Raw genomic sequence first — 15,395 nt, 5'->3', positions numbered from 1 at the left:
CAGAGAGAAGCAGGAGAGATGGAGGTGCAATTCCTACCCACTGCACTTGCAACTCATTGGTGTACAATTTTGAATATGGATTCTAAAGAGGACCAGCTGCAAAGAAACACCTGAATAACCTCTGTGCACATAGCAGATGCAGTCTTAATTCAGATCCGTGGTAAAATTGGGACACATTTCTGTTTCCAAGTAGCCACAGCTTTAAGGTTCTTACATTAATGAGGTTGCTTATATAGTTGGAGTGAGTCGATTGAGAGAAGCTGGTCCATTGGCCATGCCAGTAATCTACAGTCATCAGACAGGAGACGAGAAGCACCCATTGGTTCTCCCCTGCAGCCACAGATTACTGTTGTGACCTGTGGACTGGGTCTAGTTGCCCGATATGTGCAATGCTGCTCACAGGTAGCAGTAGAGCTAGAGCAATGAAAAACACCTATTGCTGTGTCCCCACTTGTCTAGTTTAAACATTGGCTGCAGAGGTGTGAGCCTGTCTACCCCATATCTTCTACAAGCACCCACGTTGCCTTAGTGGCCAACCTTATAGCAGGAAATGGGATGCAGTGCTGGACTTGCTTAGGACCGATTTAACGCTACTTTGTGCCTGTGTGCAGCACTTCACATATCTTGGATGACCCTTCGGCTGTTCAAGATGGCTGACCACCTTGTGCAAGAGACCCCTGCCTGTCTGATGCCATAAGGATTATAGTGCCCGCTTACTCCTCATATATTATGTGTGGGCATCTTTATGACATATACAGTGGCACAGACCTAGCTCACGTAGTCCCCTCTACGCCCCACTGTACAGGGCTCCATATTACAGCATCGTCATCATGTTGGCACAGACCTAGCTCACATAGTCCCCTCTATGCGCCCCACTGTACAGGGATCCACATTACAGCGTTGTCAACGTGTAGGCACAGACTTCGCTCACGTGGTCCTCTCTCTGTACCGGGCTCCATATTACAGCGTTGTCATCGTGTTAAGACAGGCCTAGCTCATGTGGTCTCTCTACGTCCCACTGTACAGGGCTCCAAATTACAGCATTGTCACAGTGTCGGGACAGGCCTAGCTCACGTGGTCTCTCTGTGTCTCGCTGTACAGAGCTACATATTACAGGGTTGTCACCGTAGCACACGTGGCCTCTCTGCTCCCCGTTGTACAGGGCTCCATATTCCATAGTTGTCACCGTGTTGGCACAGACCTAGCTCATGTGGCCTCTATGTGCCCCACTGTACAGGGCTCCATATTACAGCATTGTCATAGTGACAGCACAGACCTAGCTTACGTGGTCCACTCTGTGCCCCCGCTGTACAGGGCTCTATATTACAGCGTCATCACCGTGTCCGCACAGACCTAGCTCACGTGGCCTCTGCACCCAGCTGTACAGGGCTCCATATTACAGTGATGTCACCGTGTCAGACCTAGCTCACGTAATCCCCTCTCCACAGGGCTCCATATTACAGAGTTCAATACTACAATGTTGTCACCGTGTACACAGACCTAGCTCACGTGGCCTCTGCGCCCCGCTGCACAGGGCTCAATATTACAGCGATGTCACAGTGCCGACACAGACCTAGCTCACGTGGTTCCCTCTCTGTACCAGGCTCCATATTACAGCGATGTCACTGTGTCGGCACATGAAAAAATAAGACGTGAGCACTACTGAAAGTGTGCACAGGTAGGTTCCCACACCATGTGACGTAAATATAAAGAGAACCTGGCACTCAACTTAAGTATAAACAGCTCAACATTTATTTGTAGTACCAGTAAATGTTTTGGTTATAAGAGACCTTCTTCAGTTACATACTGACAGACTTGTAGAGAAATAATGGTGGTTGATCAGACTACCGTGATCACCTACTCTTCTTACCCATGTTAGGTCATCAATCAAGCGAAGAGGTATATGCTTAGCTCACTGTGGATCCTGGATACGACACGGAGTCCACCGCTTGTCAATTAAGTGCACTTAATGATCCACAGTGAGCTAAGCATATACCTCTCCACTTGATGGATGACCTAACATGAGTAAGGCTACTTTCACACTTCCGTCTTTTTTCCTCCGTCGCAATGGGCAAAAAACGGATCCTGCAAATGTGCTTGCAGGATGCGTTTTTTGCCCATAGACTTGTATTAGCGACAAAGGGGCACACATCACATCCGTCATGCGATGGATGCGTCGTGTTTTGGCCGACGCGGCGCACAAAAAAAAGTTCAATGTAACTTTTTTTGTGCGACGTCCGCCATTTTCGACTGCACGGCAGTCCACCCCTCCTCCCCACTCATCACAACGGGCAGCGGATGCGTTGTAAAACTGCATCCGCTGCCCACGCTGTACTACATTTAGCACAACGTCCGTCGGGCCTACGGTCCCGTACCGACAGAAGTGTGAAAGTAGCCTTAGAAGAGTAGGTGGTCACGCTAGAGTCTGACCAACCACCATTATTTCTCTACAAGTCTGTCAGTACGTCACTGAAGAAAGTCTCTTATGACCAAACCGTTTACTGGTACTACAAATAAATGTTGAGCTGTTCATACCCGAGTGCCAGGTTGTCTTCATAGTTACTGTGTGGGCACAGCCCTAGCTCATGTGGTCCCCTCTGTGACCCGCTATATAGGGCTCCATAGTACAGCGTTGTCACCGTGTGGCGGCTTACTAGCGCCACATTACAAATGCAGCACACCTTCCGGTTACCTGAGCCCCAGCGGGAGGACACCCCCATTCGGAAGCCCACCCCTGCAGCATCAGCTGCCAGCACAAAGGCCAAGTTCCCCCAGCCATTACTCTCAGTGCCAGCAGGGAGACAGGCGAGTCCTGGGAGCTGCCGGAACTTTCCAGCAGACAGAGGCCTTAGTCACTCAGCGAGGGGCGGGAATGCGAGAAAAATCCACAGTTTCTTTCCCAAATAAGTCGAAAAAGCCGAGCTCCTTTTTAAGGCGGGAAACGCCCTGCGCGTGCTGACGTCACCGCCCATAGGTAGCCACGCCCACCCGTGCTATGACCTCACCCTAGAATTCCTGGCTGCCACATTCGCCTCAGTCACAGTCCCTCAGGCTGCTGCTGCTGTGCCGGGAGTGGCTGCAGACCTGGTCTATGAACTGTAGCCCGCACTCCAGTCACCACACGGTCCCACTCCCTGCAGACACAATGGCTGGACTCAACTCCCTGGAAGCGGTGAAGAGGAAGATCCAGGCTCTCCAGCAGCAGGCCGACGATGCTGAAGACAGAGCGCAGGGGCTGCAGAGGGAACTGGACACTGAGCGGGAGATGCGTGAGAAAGTGAGGCGCCGCTACTCCAAGCTATACGGCCTCTGCTTCCTGTCTCCTCTCTGCTCTCACTGCTGACTCTCTGCTGCCCCTCCTGGCGGCCATTCTCTCCCTCCACACTGCTCTCTTCTGCTCCGCCCACTTGTCCTGTGCCACCTGGGTGCTGTGATTAGATGTGTGGCTAATGGGGATTGTGTGGACGGGTTGTCACTCATGGTGACTGTTCCCACCCTCGTGGCTGATGGTACGCTGCCTGGTTACCATGGAGACGGCCGGGCGCCTGCCTAGGATGAGCCGTAAAGCGAGTGCACTGCTGCTCCTCGCCTGCCTGCCTATGTGGAGGTGAGGAGCCTGCTTATCAGCTGCTGCAGGGTTGGAGGGAGGGAGGTAGCTGCTACTTTCCAGAGACAGCACCTCTCCTGCCTGCTGGTTGTTCCTGGTATTGCAGCTTTGTGAGCTGAGTGGTAATACATGTGGACAGGTGAGGCTTTTCCAAAGTAGCCATGTTGGTCCAGTTATTACATGGATGGACCGTTCCTTTCATAGCAGGCCATGTTAGTGACTTATTTCCCTGGTGCCAGGGCCTGCTCATATCCAAGACTTAGCCAAAGTGGGCAGCCCCTTTATCGAAGACCTTGTTATAATCGGACATCTCACTGTGTAGATTGTCCGGTGCTGTATATTGATGCGGTATTGTCCATCAGTAGCAGATTGGTGGGGGCGCATCACCTGGCACCACCCGGATCAGCTGTTCCCAGTGCAGAGCATACCCATGTAGTGACCGGGTAACGCCCGTCTGCCCCATATGAATGGGTGGCGTGTATCCGTACTCCGCTGCGGTCACTACACGGCTGACTGCGCAGCACAGGGACTGCTGATGGGTGCACTGCCACTAATCTGTACTGATGGTCTATTCTGGGGGGTTTTCATCCATTCTGGACAACTGCGTTAGCAATATTCATCACTGAGAAGATGCTCATATTAAGTAGATCTCGTAGACCTGATGAGGCTGGTGTACTTCCTTTTAAATCTGTCAGACTGACTAATATTCAAATAATTTTATAAGTAGTTTAAGATTTTGTTTCAAAGTAAGTACGTCGGCCTTATCGTGTCCAAGCTCTAACTTATTGTATGTAGCTTGGACTGGGAAACCTGAGTTTCTACTAGGTTTGATATAAACCCCCTCCAAGATGTTGCACCAAATACAGGGTGCGTTGGCCACAGGCTGAAGAATTAGCTGCTCACAGCATGAGATATGACACACACTAGTTCATTATGGTCCATTGTAGAAATGAATCCAGACTGACCTTTGTAGCAATCTCTTGTACACTGTGCTTCTAGTGGCTTGTTCTGTGTAGGACACCTCTGAAATATGGCTGTCTGAGCCGACCTTGCTGCGACCACAGACCGTAATGTGGCAGAGCACAGTAATAACCCAACAATATTTCAGTTTGCCACTACTTTCTAACGAAACCTCAGAACGAAAGGGATTTTCCCCCGCACAGTCGCTCCCTGGCAATTGTGGTGAGTAGCTGTTATCATTCACAAATGTGTAGTCTGGACTGGCATAGTTGTCCGATGGCATCTGCTGGAGTGCCACCGTGCAGGAGAACTTTGCTTTCTCATGGATAGAAGCCATACCCATTATTGCCTGTGGTGCTATTCACAAGTCTGTGTTATTTTGCAGACCATATGTTTGCAACAAAAAAAATTGAGACCTGTCCATCTTTTGTCCGAGGCATGGATCAAAATTACAAATAGAACTGTGAACGTCACTGATGGCATGCAGATTTGCCATTGTAATGATTCACAGATTTGCGAATTGGGGATAAAATCACTGATGGTAGAACAGACATGCTGACCAAATACTGATGAATATCGGTCTATATAAGGCCTTAACGGAAAGTCTGTCCTCACCTTTTGAGATCGGACCCCTGCTGATTAGTGTCGTGGCATTTCCAGGCAATTATTAGTCCCTGCTCACAATCTGTGTTCTTTATTTCCATTGTTCTCCTCTGTTATGGGGTGCATTGACATATCTGACTGCTGTCCAATATTATTTTTACGATTAGGTGGCACTTGGACCCCCTAGTGTCACTTGTCCATTCACACATCTGTGAAAATCACATATCCGAGAAAAACCCAGAGCATGTCATCATTTGGGAACTTTCTCTCCATAGCTGTATGCACCAAGCTAGTAGACAGCCACACATCATGGCCTGCGACCCACAGCCTGCCTTTACAGTCTTTGCACAAAATAGCTCATCATCTGGAGCGTCTTTTCTGGCATTTTTTTTTTTTTACTCCATCTGCAACAGATTCCTCCCCCCAGTATGGATAGGAACAGAGCCTTCCATGGGAATATCCCCTTGCCTCAGTAAGGGTACCATCACACTGAACAACATTACAACGATAGCGATCCGTGATGTTGCAGCATCCTGGATAGCGATCTTGTTGTGTTTGACACGCAGCAGCGATCTGGATCCTGCTGTGACATCGCTGGTCGGAGCTAGAAGGGCAGAACTTTATTTAGTCGCTGGATCACCCGCTGACATCGCTGAATCAGCGTGTGTGACGCCGATCCAGCGATGTGTTCACTGGTAACCAGGGTAAATATCGGGTTACTAAGCGCAGGGCCGCGCTTAGTAACCCAATGTTTACCCTGGTTACCATTGTAAATGTAAAAAAAAAACACATACTCACATTCCGGTGCCTGTCACGTCCCCCGGCGTCCGCTTCCCTGCACTCCTCCTGCATCCTGTGTCAGTGCCGGCCGGCCGTAAAGCAGAGCACAGCGGTGACGTCACCGCTCTGCTTTACGGCCGGCGCTCACCCAGGATGCAGGAGGAGTGCAGGGAAGCGGACGCCGGGGACGTGACAGGCACCGGAATGTGAGTATGTGTTTTGTTTTTTTTGTTTTTTTTTTTTACATTTACAATGGTAACCAGGGTAAACATCGGGTTACTAAGCGCGGCCCTGCGCTTAGTAACCCGATGTTTATCCTGGTTACCCGGGGACCTCGGCATCGTTGGTCGCTGGAGAGCTGTCTGTGTGACAACTCTCCAGCGACCACACAAGGACTTTCCAACGATCACGGCCAGGTCGTATCGCTGGTCGTGATCGTTGGAAAGTTGCTGAGTATGACGGTACCTTAATACTTTGACATCCTGGATGCCACTAGTGCACATTAGTATCTGCAGGTGACATCAGCTGACACCGTACATAGAAGTCGACCATCAGCTCCAATAAGTGTCTTTTTTTTTTCTTTTTTTTTCAATACTTCCAAAAACACTGCACTTGGGAAAGCTGCTTTCCTATTGGAGGAAGCTGATGAACAGGTCTGGTCACATTCTCCAACAGAAGTGCAGAGGAGAACCTGGAATGCTTACACAGGATCATGTTGCCAACCCCTTTAAGGGAGTATTTAAAGTCTTTTGACCACACAGTCAAACACTGCATGAGAATAGTCATGGGTTCGCGATGCAATTTGCCCGCACTTAACAGATGGAAAACATTTGCTTCACCTGGAAAAAAAGTGTGGCCAAAAGCCAAATCCTAACATCCCGGTGAGTGCATGCATGACTTCACTGTTCAACGAGAAATGACTCCTATAAATGCACAAGATATAACATCGACGTGGCATGTTCCAACATCTGCCCTGCTGCCCATGCAGATAGGCCATACCTGCTTTAGGGGTGCATTCCTTTCCATAAATCACCATGAGCTCATTCAGAAGTGGTGCAATCATTCCTGAGCTCTTGATGATTTCCTAACAGACATGATTCAGCGTCCTGTGCCAGGTGAGAATCTAGGGCGAGTGACCTCAGCCAGACAAAGTGATTCATTTACTCCATGCCATTTTAGGACAGGGCTGTGTTGCATCACACAGACACATCTACCATTCACATCTCCCTTTGGTGGTAGCAAGTGCCTTTATGAATGTAGACTTATCAATTTGGAATATTTAGACTAAAGTTGGACAATCCGGTGCGGATTCAAAGATGTTGCAAATGTGCTAACTTCACACTGCAAATCTAATGCAGTTTACAGCCTAAAAAAGTGGATGGGGTCTTCAATCAAAACCTTTATTAAAGGAAGGGGGGGTTATCTACTTGTCATTATTTATTTTTTAAGAGAACCTATCACCCCCCAAAATCATAGGTGAGCTAAGCCCACCAGCATCGGGCTTATCTACAGCATTCTGGAATGCTGTAGATAAGCCCCCGACGTATCCTGAAAGATGAGAAAAACAGGTTAGATTATACTCACCCAGGGGCGGTCCCGCTGCGGTCCGGTCTGATAGGCGTCGCGGTCCGGCGCCTCCTATCTTCTTACGATCATGTCCTCTTCTTGTATTCACGCTGCGGCTCCAGTGCAGGCGTACTTTGTCTACCCTGTTGAGGGCAGAGCAAAGTACTGCAGTGCGCAGGCTTCGGGAAAGGTTAGAGAGGCCTGGTGCCTGCGCACTGCAGTACTTTGCTCTGCCCTCAACAGGGAGATAAAGTATGCCTGTGCCGGAGCCGCAGTGTGAATACAAGAAGAGGACGTCATCGTAAGAAGATGGGAGGGACCAGACCGCGACGCCCATCGTACCGGACTGCCCCTGGGTGAGTATAATCTAACCTCTTTTTCTCATCTTTCAGGATACATCGGAGGCTTATCTACAGCATTCCAGAATGCTGTAGATAAGTCCTTGATGCTGGTGGGCTTAGCTCACCTTTGATTTTGGGGGTGACAGGTTCCCTTTCGTGCATGTACTTTTTAGATGAAACCTTTTTTTGTTGTTTTTCCTCCTCTTATTCAAAGAGCAATTAGTTTATTTTTCCATCCACATACGGTAACCGTATGAGGGATTTTCTTTGAGACAAGTTGTACTTTTGAATGACACCATATCATGTGATGTATTGAGAAGTGGGAGAAAAAAAATTCCAAGTGCTTTGAAGTTGGGGAGAAAAAAGTAGTTAAACAGGACAATCCCTTTTAAGCGCACATGCTGATTAGCTAATATGAAGTCCTAACTGACTCTTGGCGGGAAGGTCAGTTGTCTGTTAATAGGCACCCCTGGATGGACCCCTGCTAGATGTTAATAGTCCTCTCCCACCTCACCCTCTCCACACTGAAGATTGGAAGAAATAATTGACATACAAACCCTTACTGCAAAGCGTTTGCAGATAAGCCAATCGGTTCGAAGAAGCCTGGTCCGGTGGCCACATCAGTAGTTTGGGACCCTCTTCTGATTTGCAGTTCTATGATGTGTGCGCCAAGGGTTCATAATAGAAGAGGTGCTGGGGATTCTGGCATGTAGTAGGTAGTTCAGGCCTATGGTGACCAACCAGAGCTTGCTCCGATTGCTGCATTTAAATCATTGGCAGCAGAATTTATGGTAAATCCTGTCCCACTGCAACACTCCCCACCCCACCCCAGTCGCCGCTCCACCCCAAGTGATGTGATAGTGGGTTCCAGTGGCTTGTCTTGGCAGCTGGAAGGCCTGTAAAGGCTGCCATCGCTGTATATCAGACTTCCTCTGAGCAAAGCCTTTTTACAGTAGCTAGAACAATCACATGTTCCTCTCTAAGGAATTGGCTCCCAAAAGTATTTGGTATTGCCACATTTTGTAAACATCCGATTTACCAAAATATAAAATAACGTGTACATTGAAAAATTCTGGCATTTTCATAACAATGTAAAAAAGCAGGATTTTTTTTGTTACAATAACCCTTTCACCTGCAGTGACTATTTGCAGCGTAAAATGTCACTTCTGATATGCAAAGCGTGACGTGTGGCTTGGCATCCACATTTCCACAATGGTGCTCTGCAGCGGGGTCACAGTAGCGTATAGTATCCGATGTGAGATGCTGATGACACTCGGAGCCCAGTGTCGGTGCTCTGATCCTCACATGAGATGATCACGGAGCTGCTGATCTCTCAATCTCCGCCATTGCTGGTGTCTGGGCTGTTGGCACTGCACCTGGATGACAGCATGCAGTGTGGTCACCCCACCCCAAAACTCCTCTGCATGAGCAAATAATCACTAGTTGGCCATAGTATAACATTGGAGCAAGTGCTATCACTTGTGCAAGTTATAGGCCAGTCTGAGTGAGCCCCCTTGCACACAATTTGCTAGTATTGTACAAAAGTTCATGGAAATGCGTACGATGCTTGAAATTGTTGCTTCTAATTTTTGGTAACCTCCTAAGTTTTGCGTATTTAGCTACAATTCTTGACCGGAGTTTCTTCAGGCTTTTGAGTGTCTGAAGGAGATCAGCGGAGTTGTTAGCCGCCCGAGCACACCGTATCCTGCAGACACACCCTTTCCTGGTGTAACTGTATATAGTAGGTCATCTGTGACCAGTTTTCCTTACTGTATGGAGTATAGACTGTAAGGCTGGCTGTGCGTTTTGTGTACAGTGCTGTCTCCACCTCGCATTCCTTCCACACCCGGTGCCCTAGATGTCTACCAGCTGGCCACTACAAATTGTCCCAGACTGGTATAAAAAGCCATAGGATGTCATTTTTATTGCATGTGTGTTATTTGACAACCACACTGCAAAATGCAATCCACTATTAGTCTTTTGTGTGTGCTGAACACACAGAATGATAGGACTCAGCAATATACCATATGTGTTCTTCGTATAGAATTGGCCTGTATAAATAACATTATCAGCAATAATACAGTACCAGTCATACCTCCACAAGATCAGTTTGTGTTAAGCAAAGATCCTCATAAAATATTCATTAGCATCTTCTACCTTGAGTTTCTCCTATGTGGATTCTGTGAAGTGCTGGTAGAAGATCCTACTTCCAATGTTCATCTCCTAGTCCTGCCTTTCCTGTCCTGTGACACAGCAGGTCACGGTGCCGCTGTGCATTAGTGACTTGGGGTACTACAGCCATTACAACCATGCCTACGTGGACTTCTCAGCCCAATGTATATGCCACTCAGACTAATAAGAATATGGGGCACCTCAAGGTTAAAACGCTGATTTTTACAATTATGCGCGCAACTTTCCCTTAACATTAACATAGGTAGCAAGGCCGAAAAAAGACATTTGTCCATCCAGTTCAGGCTATATTCCGTCAGAATAAATCCCCAGATCTACGTCCTTCTACAGAACCTAATAATTGTATGATACAATATTGTTTTGCTCCAGGAAGACATCCAGGCCTCTCTTGAACCCCTCCAGTGAGTTCGCCATCACCACCTCCTCAGACAAGGAATTCCAGATTCTCACTGCCCTAACAGTAAAGAATCCTCTTCTATGTTGGTGGAAAAACCTTCTCTCCTCCAGACGCAGAGAATGCCCCCTTGTGCCCGTCACCTTCCTTGGTATAAACAGATCCTTGGAGAGGGATCAGTGGGATTGCTAGAAATCGGTATTATGATGAACGCAGCGCTGTCGCCTATTAATCGGGTAAATCTTACCATCCGGTTCCCTTTACAAGTATTGGCAACAGTCTGTATGAAATATATTAAAGAAAACTGTAAGTAACATGGATCCATAATGCACGTGTGTGAATGGACCCTAACGCTACCAAACATTGATGACCAGATGCCTCTAACAATATTCTTCTAGAGCTGATTTTTGGGACCTCCATGTGATTAGTTTCCACTGGTACCTTGTTTATCTCCTGGGTGTTTTTCCGGCTGCCAAGTGATGATACTGAACAGTAATAATTGTGTTTGGCATATGGAGATGAAGCAAAAGGTTATTTATGACTCTCACTCTAGACTTCTCTTTATTAGACATGTTGCCTCTTCTCTGCTGCCTGGCTTTGGCTCCAGGAGGAAGTGTAAGTGAGCCAGAACGTGACGTTGGCCAATCTGTAAAGTATTAGCAATCTTTCCAGGGATCAGCATTTTCCAGCTATTCCCACAGATAGCATCCTGCCGGCGGTTTCCTGTCAGATGGCCGTCCCGAACGGCCCTTACCGTATAAGGAAAATCTTCCCATTTTATAAAGGGAAAGGTGGAGTTTCCACCATGAATGGTTTCACTTTTCTCCAGCAACCTACTCTTGTGCAATGATGGAGCACTTTATGTTCTGATCATTTTCTATTTTTTTTTTCCCTGGATGACAATTTAATGGAAACCTAACCTATTGCATAACGCACATTGTTCAAAGGACAGAATTCCTTATTCTGGTTCAGATGCTTGAAGGGTGTTTCAGAATTTCAAGATCGCTTTGCCAGACTAACTCTTCACTAGCTTCCCCCCCCTGTTCTCCATTATCGGACTGGCCTGTACCTCTATACTCAGCACTGTGTCTAATAGTGGACTGCTGGCTTCTTCTGTCCTGGGACGTTACTTGACAGCCTGCAGTTTTACTTTCCAACTGAGCAGGAATAAGCACTGTTGGATGCAGTGTGATGGGTGCAAGTGGTCAGCTACTGCCAGCCAACTGCCGCAGTCATGTAACGTCGTGTTAGATGGGGAAGCCAGGAGACTGATGGGAGCGCGGAGATGAATATGGCGGTGGGGTCAGTCAGTATCCATTCTTTTTCTTTAGGCTCCAATAAGATGTTGTAGAGTGTAACCATAGTCTTAACACAAACTTGATTTTTTTTTTTTTTTTTTTTCTTCTAAGTCTTTCTATCATGGTGCTGGATAGGAACCCATTTCTCCGTACTTTGCAGGGCATGTATGTAATATCTGTAGGATGTCCCATATCCATACAGGTTTCTTTTTATTTCAGGCAGAAGGGGAGGTCGCTGCACTAAACCGTCGTATCCAGCTTGTAGAGGAGGAGTTGGATCGTGCTCAGGAGCGTCTAGCTACAGCGTTACAGAAACTGGAAGAAGCCGAAAAGGCGGCTGATGAGAGTGAAAGGTATTTATGGAGTGACGTGACAAAGTAATATGCTCCTGGTTTATGGCTGTAGGGTTTCATCTGAACATTGCACCTTTCCTGATATTAGAATATTGAGAGAATTGAGCACTTTTACTCAGGCCAGTCTCACACGTCCAGATAATTCCGGTACCGGAGTTGTCCGTGTGCTCACATAGGCCATCCATGTGGGATCCGTGTGATGTCCGGGAGTACGTTTTTAGGGTCCGTGTATTGCAACAATTTTTTTTCAATTTTAACCCTATGACAGGAAAAAAGCACACGGACAGCATCCATGTGCGGTACGTGTTGACACGGACCCATTGACTTTAATGGGTCCGTGCACTCCCTCGAACACTGACATGTCTCCGTGCTTTGCAAACGGACACACTGTCCGTGAAAACACGCTGACATGTGCAGAGACGCATTTACTTTAATGTGTCTACGTGAGTCAGTGTCTCTGGTACGTGAGGAAACTGTCACCACACGTACCGGGGCCACTGACGTGTGAAACCGGCCTCAGGCAGTGTTCACATGGGGAGGACAGGTTGCAGATTTGTGTCCAGAAAATCTTCACATCATTTTAGTAATTGCATGAATGACATTTCAACACATCTTATTAGCAGTGCAGAGAAATAACCACATGTAAACGGACATGAGGTGCAGACTTTGAATCTAAAGCAGGTCAGGTTACGTTATGCTAATCTGCAGGTCACAAATCTGCTAGTGTGAGCACGCCACTGTAAGGCTATGTTTCCACGGTCAGGAAACGTTCAGGATTTGCTGCGGATTGGATGCTGCATACATCCGCAGCGTCCAGATTTTACAACATAGAGGGGATTTTATGATCTCATCTTCACTATGTACGCATGGCCACATCCAGCGGCCCTACGTTTCCAGACATGCAGCGCGTCTTTATAGACTGCAGCATGTCTATTTTATCTTGCGGAGACGCTCCGTCTCAACAAGATAGACTGTTATTTATCTATAAGATGCGGTGATTCCACATGTTCAATGAACACATCCAGAATCATCGTGCGTACAACAGGGGGCGGCGCTTTGGGCGAAGCGGGGTATCCGCTGCGTCCAAATAGCTGCCAATATACCCCGTGGATACATACCCTAAGGCGATGTCTCCACGTTGAGGAAATCCAGCGCTTTGGATGCAGCGGATACCCTGCTCCTCCCAAAGCGCCACACCTATTGTACGCGCGATGATTCCGGATGTGTTCATTGAGCACATTCGGAATCACCGCGTTGTATTCATTGACTGTGGTATTTATCTTGCAGAGACGGAGCGTCACCGCAAGATAAATAGACATCCTACGGTCTGGAAAGACGCGCCGCATGTCCGGTTACGCAGGGCCACCGGATGCGGCCGTGCGCACATAGTGGAGGCGGAATTTCATAAAATCCTCTCCACAATACTGTAACATCTTGATGCTGCGGCTGTACGCAGCATCCAATCCGCAGCAAATCCTGATGTAATCCAGCACGTGGAAACATACCCTAGCCCTCATATCAGTGGAAAGGCGGTCTTATGTAGAAGATCCAAAAGAAAAACTGCCTCTGCTGCTCATAGTAATTGATCAAAGAAATATTTTAACAGAATGTAATCTGAAAGCTGTAGCTGTGGGCAGCCAAGGCCATTTTTCTCAATCCTTTCTATATGTTCCTGTGAAACCTTTATATGGTGTGTGTGATCTAACAGATACTCAGCTGACTGTCATTGAGAATACAGATGTCCTCTGTGCTTTCTCTTCTCAGTCACTCACATACATTCTGTCATGCATGTTCTTTGCAATTGTTCATGTCTAGTTATGTTTATCTAATGGTGTCCATTTAAAGCAGACTATGGCACTTCCAACAAGCGTTAACCAGATTCTGACTTATGTGCAACTAGCTGAAAGAAGAGAACCATATATGAAAATAAAAAAATCTGACAACTATGGCTTGGGATATTGTGCAAATAACAGGTTAGAAGTCCAGGAATAATGGCTTTAATGAGCTAAACAAGTGGGTCTATAAATCATCCTATATTCAATCTGTGCCTGAATCCACATCAATAAGCTATAACAGGACCCCACTGTAAATGAATAATTATTATATAGGGCACAATACCTGAGCACATAGGTTGCTGAGCCAGATGGTGTGGACGGATAGGGTGTCCCCCCTCACCCCGACGTACGTTTCCTATAATTATTCACTTACAGTGGGGTCCTGTTATAGCCTATTGATGTGTATTCAGGCGCAGATTGAATATGGGATGATTTATATACCTACTTGCTTAGGTTAGAAGTCCAAGAATAATTGCTTTAATGAGCTGTTATTTGTACAATATCCCTAGCCATAGTATTCACCTATGCAAGGTTATATAAAAAAAAAAAAAAAAATTATCAGACCTTTGTGTTCTATTCTATAGGATACACCCCATTATAATAGGTATATGGTTATTCAACCTATGAATATTCATATATATAACCCTTGTTTGAACCCATGAGAGGGAGAGATATGTACACACGCACGGGTTGGACAAAATAATGGAAACACCTAACGTTTTGGCATCATAATCTTCGAACATGTGGTAAATATGCAAACATGACATATCGTAATGTTTTGTAGTTGATTATTTGTGTGATGTGTATGTAAATTAACTGCTTGTTTTGCATAATTGTAAGAACATTGATTAGAACCTGATACCAATGGCAGACCTCTCGGATTTTCAAAGAGGCCAAATTGTTGGTGCTCGTATGGCAGGCGCTAGTGTAACAGAAAGTGCCTGAATGCTTGGCGTGCCAAGATGTACTGTCTCCAAAGTAATGACTGCGTTTGAAAGCGAAGGAAAAACGTCCGCAACAAAGCACAGGTCGGGCCGAAAGTCAAAGTTGACTGAGAGAGACTGTCTGACTCTAAAGCGAATTGTGAGAGAGGATCGCAAGACCACGGCTCTGAAAATCACTGCTGAGCTCAATGAACACCTACAGAACCCAGTTTCGACGAAAACTGTTCGTCGGGAGCTGCACAAATCTGGATTTCACAGAAGAGCTGCAATTAGAAAACCGCTGCTCTCAATGGCAAATGTTTCCAAGCGTTTAGAGTGATGTAGAAACCTCCAGAGTTGGTTCCTCGAGCAGTGGTAACGTGATATTCTCAGACGAATCCTCGTTTACCCTATTTCTGACTTCCAGCCGAGTGTATGTTTGGAGACAGCCGAAAGAAGCATTCCATCCAGACTGCCTTCTCCAAACCGTAAAACATGGTGGAGGTTCTGTGATGATCTGGGGTGCTATTTCGTGGAGATCCGCT

The 15,395-nt window shown here is 46.9% G+C and overlaps 1 protein-coding gene across 4 annotated transcripts in view; it reads left to right on the top strand.

Annotated features, from left to right (window-relative positions):
- The window catches only part of TPM4 (tropomyosin 4), a 110,031-nt gene that overhangs the window by 70,689 nt on the left and 23,947 nt on the right, over positions 1 to 15,395 (top strand). For 2 of the 4 annotated variants that reach the window (XM_069740378.1, XM_069740387.1), the window contains exon 3: positions 11,959 to 12,092. In XM_069740378.1, the coding sequence (XP_069596479.1) occupies positions 11,959 to 12,092 (134 nt within the window). Of the gene's footprint in view, positions 1 to 2,982; positions 3,278 to 11,958; positions 12,093 to 15,395 lie in introns of those variants that run through there. The other 2 variants (XM_069740405.1, XM_069740395.1) reach the window with 2 other exon arrangements.

Source organism: Ranitomeya imitator, chromosome 1 (assembly GCF_032444005.1).
Source record: "Ranitomeya imitator isolate aRanImi1 chromosome 1, aRanImi1.pri, whole genome shotgun sequence".
In the NCBI taxonomy this organism is placed as follows: Eukaryota; Metazoa; Chordata; class Amphibia; order Anura; family Dendrobatidae; genus Ranitomeya; species Ranitomeya imitator.
Note: the sequence above shows the minus strand (reverse complement) of the source record. Positions and strands in the feature narration are given on the sequence as shown.